This window comes from Phyllostomus hastatus, unplaced genomic scaffold, assembly GCF_019186645.2.
Source record: "Phyllostomus hastatus isolate PE091 unplaced genomic scaffold, TTU_PhHast_1.1 phas_contig_551, whole genome shotgun sequence".
NCBI classification, from domain to species: domain Eukaryota; kingdom Metazoa; phylum Chordata; class Mammalia; order Chiroptera; family Phyllostomidae; genus Phyllostomus; species Phyllostomus hastatus.
In genome coordinates, this window is record NW_025333909.1 from 5142296 (window position 1) to 5148295 (window position 6000).

At 46.0% G+C, this 6000-nt stretch overlaps 1 protein-coding gene across 1 annotated transcript; it reads left to right on the forward strand.

Annotated features, from left to right (window-relative positions):
* Nucleotides 1-1733: 1733 nt before the first annotated feature.
* Nucleotides 1734-3249, forward strand: LOC123824235 (germ cell-less protein-like 1). Its single transcript, XM_045847363.1, is given in 2 exon segments — nt 1734-2531; nt 2533-3249. Coding segments are annotated over 2 exon segments (1515 nt in total).
* The last annotated feature ends 2751 nt before the right edge of the window (nt 3250-6000 follow it).

The window sequence follows — 6000 nt, forward strand, 5'->3', positions numbered from 1 at the left end:
TTCCTATAGCAGACTTGACTTAGACCTTCCTAATCACCCCCTCTGTAGAGTCCCATGCAGAATATTTAAAATGAAACATAATGTTACACTGCAATGTACAAATGTGGGAAACATTCTATTCAGGCAGTGTCAGGTGACCTAAAAGGCTCCCCCATGTGACAGCTGTGCTGTTTTGGGGTTTTTGTTTTTAGCTTTTTTGGGGGGGGGAATTAAAATAACATTTCTTGGACTTGTGTCTCTTCAATAAACCATACTACTACTTCAGAAGATGTTTGTATTTTCCCTCATAATGCACTTGCCTTGCCATTAAAAGGGCCAGACTCCCTCAGCAACACAAATTTGTTCAGAGCATTTAGTATCCATGCAGTATTTAATATTCCTTATTCTTCAGAAATGAAAAACCATTTCATTCATTCTTCATTTTCCCTCCTTGTGAATTTGTTATGTGCTTGGCCTGGCGCCTGGTGCTGGTAATCTAGAATCCTGTAGCCATGTGGGGATAAATGTTTGATCAAGGCATAACAGGATTACAATTGAGGAAAGATGTATATCTCCATTCCTTGGAGGTCTGAGAAAAAGTGGTCTTTGAACCATATCTCAGACATTGAGAAATGGGTAGTTGTTTGCAAGAAACAAAAATACAATGGGCAGAGGACTCAAGATGTCCAAATAGGTGGAGAGGGAGGAACATAAAGGAGGTTGAAAGGTATTCTGGGAACTTGTGCTCTTCCCTAAACTCAAGCAATCTATTTAAAACCAAGGCAAGAGCCCCAAAGCAGCAGAATTGGAAACAACCCCCCCCCCACACACACACAGGCACACAGAGTTTAAAATGGTTTTATAACCAGAAGCACTATTTACAAAGAGAAGTGCAAGAGCAAAGCAAAGCCTGGGGCAGATGTTACCTCCTTTATCGCAGACCATGGTCACAGCCTGGAGGGGGGTGAATGAGAATGCCTTAGAAGTTAATGAGGGAAGTTTGGTGCCTGGTGCCTGGAGGACAAAGCTGGCATCCAGGTGTCATTCCGGGGAGGAACTTTGCACATTGACTGGCTTTGAAACCTCTTAGTTCCTTGTGCTTGGGGAAATTGAGCCTGAAAGAGGTGTAGGTCTCTTTTAAAGTCACAGAGTGAAGGTTGGTGTTCCGCTTCAGCTGCCTGACCAACCCCCCCATGACTCAGCCAGTGCCTCTCCGGGACACGGCCCTGACATCCTTCCTCCATGCTCCCAGAGTTACCCAAATTTCCGAGGGGATTCTAGTCATTGTTACGTGAAGTCGGTTCACCGTGAACCTGACTAAGTTGTGCTTGTCTTCACACTCCCAGTGCCCGGCACAAACCCGGGCTCACACTGGATGCTCTATCACTATTCCCTGAATGAATGAAGCTTGTGTTTCCATGAAGGACAAATATACAATCCCTCCCCGAATGTTCACGCAATATTTAGGTGGGCCGATGGGAGTTGTGTTCTTGAAAGGACACGGAAATGCACCCACCGGGCGAATATAATACCACCACGACATGAAGGGGGCGCCAGAGTCACAGCCCCAGGAGGACATGCACGCAGCGTGGTCTTCCTGGTCCCGTGAGCTCTCGCGTGGGTTCCTGGGAGGCGGGATAGCTAAGTAACGTACGCTGTACCCACAAGCACTCTGGGCTGAGCCAGTGCCCGGGGAAGGTTCGCAGTGACAGGGGGCCTGTCTGTGGCGTGTGCTTTGGTGGTACCTACAGGCCATGGGAGTAATAAGCAGTCCGATGCCGTGACAGCGCCGGGGAAGACATGCCCCAGACCAGCCAGGTGCCGGTGGGGAGAAAGAGTAGGTGACTGGGGCAGCCATGGCAACGATTGACCAGGTGGAGGAAGAGAATGAAGAGGCCGGACCCTCCACCAGTCAGGGTGGCTTCAAACGGAAGATGGACTCAAGAGGGCCTCACACGGAAGGGCGCCTCCGAAAGCATGCCAGAGGCACTTCATCTTCCATTTATGAGAAACTCTTTCTAACGGGGGAAGGCAGCGATGTGCAGATCCGTGCACTAGGGGAGGTGTGGAACTTGCACAAGGTCTACTTGTGCCAGTCTGGATACTTTGCGAGCATGTTCAGTGGTGCGTGGAGGGAAGCAACCATGAATACCATAGACTTGCAGATGCCTGACGAGAACATTGACACTGAGGCCCTGCATGAGGTTTTAGGATCCCTGTACCAAAGCCCTGTGTACATTTCACCCAGGCACGTAGTGCCCATCCTGGCCACGGCCAGCATGCTGCAGCTGGACGAGCTGATTCGGCAGTGTAGGGAGGTCATGAAGGAGACTGTCACTGTCTACACCGTATGCAGCTACTACTACTCTGCTGAGAGCTATAGCCTCCCAAACATCAGGACCCTGTGCTTCCAGTGGCTGCTGGACAATCTGATGACTCACCGCAGTGATGAGGTATTACTGAGACAACTAAGCCCGGATGTCATGAAAGAGCTCATTGCCTCTTCAGAGCTCTTAGTGATGGAAGTGGAGATGGATGTGTACGCCATGCTGAAAAAAGTGGATGTACTTGCAGCTGCAGCCGGGATGGAGCGGCCCCCGCAGAGCCTTATTGCCCGACGCCAACCTGTGGCTTGCCAGGTCCAAGAGGGAGTCGGGAGGCACCCCTTTCCTGGAAACCCAGGAGGGCAGAGCATTCGTGCCAGTGTTCCAGAATCTGCGACTGGCCTACATCATCTGTGACCTGCAGTCAGCACGCATCATTGAGCAGGATGCGCTGATTCCGGCCGCGTGGCTGACTCCAGTATACGAAGACCAGCAGCTTGCCCTGGTCCAGGCCAAGCAAAGCAAGGGGGTTGGGCCCACCGACGTCCATGTGCCCAACTTCCCTGTGTACAGCATGAGGTGTGGGTACCACCTTCTGAAAGAAGGGCGGTGCCGGTGGCTGTGGGCCATCCTCAACTTTGACTGGGATCTGGTGGTGTGCTACGCCAATCGGCGCATCATCTTCAAGCGCAGCACCAGGAACAAGTCCCATGGCCTCGGGATCAGCTTACTGTGGCAGAGAAAGGTCGCCTTCCGCCTGTGTGTGGTTTCCTTGGACATCACTGGAAGAGCCACCTTCAGGAAGAGCACAGAATACCAGGTGCTTTCCCTGGGAAGAGATGAAGACCTGGAGGTAGTGAACCTGGAGGACCAAGATGTGGTCTTCCCCATATATGTGGCCTGTAACTTCTTGTACATCCCCAGAGAGGGGCTCGACCCAGAGTGAGAATCTGTGCAAAAGCTCAGAGAGCTGAGCTGCTCACCCTGGGCAAGGCGGCCTCAGCTTGCTGGAGGTGCCAGTTCCCTCTTTGGGATCAACTGGCCTTGCCCATCTCCGGTGACCAACTCTGTCACAGGCTTTGTTGTCGTGTAGCTTGTAACGCTTGAGACTGTTTACGGGCACCTAGGAAGAAGATGCATTTTGAAGCCCCCAAATGCCTGCAGAACTCATTCATGCTGCTCATGTGGCAACTCCTCCTCCTGGTTTAAGATACATTGACCCCCCTTCCTGACCCTGCATCATTTCTGAGAAAAAAAGACCAATTGACTTTACAGAGAAACTCTGAGCCTACCTACTCTACTAGTCTTAGTTTAATTCTTTGTCTTTAGTTTGATTAAATAAATGTTAAAGGAACGTGTTGACTTCTCTTTGACTTGGTGTGTGTAGAGCTGCCCTGCCCCACCCATGACCACCACCACCACTGGCTCCATTTGAATTGCTCCTCCTTCTCATTTCCTGCCACTGAGTGCAGTAGTTGCTTTCCATGGTCTCTCATTCTGCGAACTCCTCCAGCCTCCACTTATGATCTTCCTTTTGTTGATTGTTCTTCAACCAAAGTGTGTCTTTTTAAGTTTTTTTTTAAGGAACTTCCACTGTTTACCCTGATGGCTGAAGCCGTTTACACTCTCACCAACAGGGCACAAGGGTTTGCGTTGCTCCACATCCTCACCCACACTTGTTATCACTGATCTTGTTGATAATAACCACTTTTACAAGTGTTAGGTGATAGCTCATTGTGACTTTTGATTTGCATTTCCCTGATGGTTAGTCATGTTGGGCACCTTTTCATGTGCCTGTTAACCATTTGCATATTTTTTGGGAAATGTGTCCATTTAGTTCCTCTGCCCATTTTTAAACTCGACCACTTCTTTTCATTGTTGTTGTTATTGGGTTGTATGAGTTCTTTTTTTTTTTAAGATTTTATTTATTTATTTATTTATTTTTAGAGAGGGAAGGGAAGGAGATAGAGAGAGAGAAACATCAATGTGCGGTTGGTGGGGGTCATGGCCTGCAACCCAGGCATGTGCCCTGACTGGGAATTGAACCTGTGATGCTTTGGTTCGCAGCCCGCGCTCAATCCACTGAGCTATGCCAGCCAGGGCTGGGTTGTATGAGTTCTTTATAAATTTTTGATGTTAATCTATTTTTCATACATGGTTTGCAAATACCTCATTTTGTAGGTTAATTGTTTTATTTTCAGCGCAGAAGCTTTCAAGGCTGATGTAGTCCTACTGGTTGATTGTTTTCTTTGGTTGTCTATGCTTTTGTTGTTGTACTGAAAAATCATCACCAGAACCAATGCTGAGGAGTTTCTGCCATATGTTTTCTTCTAGGAGTTTTACAATATCAGGTCTTACATTTAAGACTTTGATGCATTTCAAGCTAATTTTTGTGACTGGTGTAAGACTGGGGTCTGGTTTCCTTTTTCCCATGTGGTAATGGCACTTTCCCAACACTATTTGTTGAAGAGACTATCCTTTCCCCATCATGGCGTCCTTGGCTGCCTTATCAAATAGCTGACTACATATGTGAGGGCTTCATTCTGGGTTCTCTCTTCTGTTCCATTGGTCTACATGCCCATTTTTTATGCCAATATTATACTCTTTTCATTACTATTGCTTTCGTAGTATAGCTTGCAATCAGGCAGTGTGAAGCTTCTGGTTTTGTTTTTCTTTCTGATGGTTGACTATTCAGGGATTTTGTGGTTTTATATAAATTTTAGGATTCTTTTTGTTTCTGTGAAAAATTCCATTGGAATTTTCATAGGTACTTTATTCAATCTATAGGTGGCTTTGGGTACCATGAGCATTTTCATGATGCTATGTCTGTCAATGCATGAAAATAGAATGCCCTTTTATTTGTTGGTGCCCTATTAGATTTTTTTTCATCAAAGAATTTTAGGTTTCATTGTACAGATTATCCACTGCCTTGGCTAAGTTATTCCTGGATAGTTCATTGTTTTTTATTCTGATAGGGTTTTAAAAAAAAGATATTTATTTTTAGAGGGGAAGAGAGGGTCAAACAGAGGGAGAGAAACATCAATGTGTAGTTGCCTCTCGCATGCACCCCCACTGGGGTCCTGGCCCACAGCCCAGGCATGTACCCTGACTGGGAATCGAACTAGTGACTCTTTGGTTCACAGTCCAGTGCTCAGTCCACTGAGCCACACCAGCCAGGGTGGGTTTGTTTTTTATTTATTTCTCAGCTGTTTTACATTTAAAGTATAAGAAAGCAATTGTTTTCAGTATGTTGATTTTACATCCTGAAAATTTACTGAATTCATTGATTAGATCCAAGAGCTTTTTAGGTGAGTCTTTGGGTCTTTTCTTTATATGAGAGCCCATCACTTGAAAATAATGACAACTTTACTTTTACTTTCTGATTTGGATGCCTTTTATTTCTTTATCTTGCCTGGTTTCTCTATACAGAATGTGAAATGCTATATTGAATAAGAGTGGCATGAGTGGGTACTCTAATCTTCTTCCTGATCTTAGAGAAAAAGCTTTCTATTTTTTGCCATTGAGTGTAATATTAGCTGTGGGTTTGTTATATATGGCCTTTATTATATCAATGTATACTCTTTCTATAAAAGAGTATACTCTTTCACCCAATCTGGTGAAGTTTTTTTTTTAATCAATAAGATGCTTTGTATTTTTTCAAAACCTTTTCCTGCATCTATTGAGGTGATTACATGCT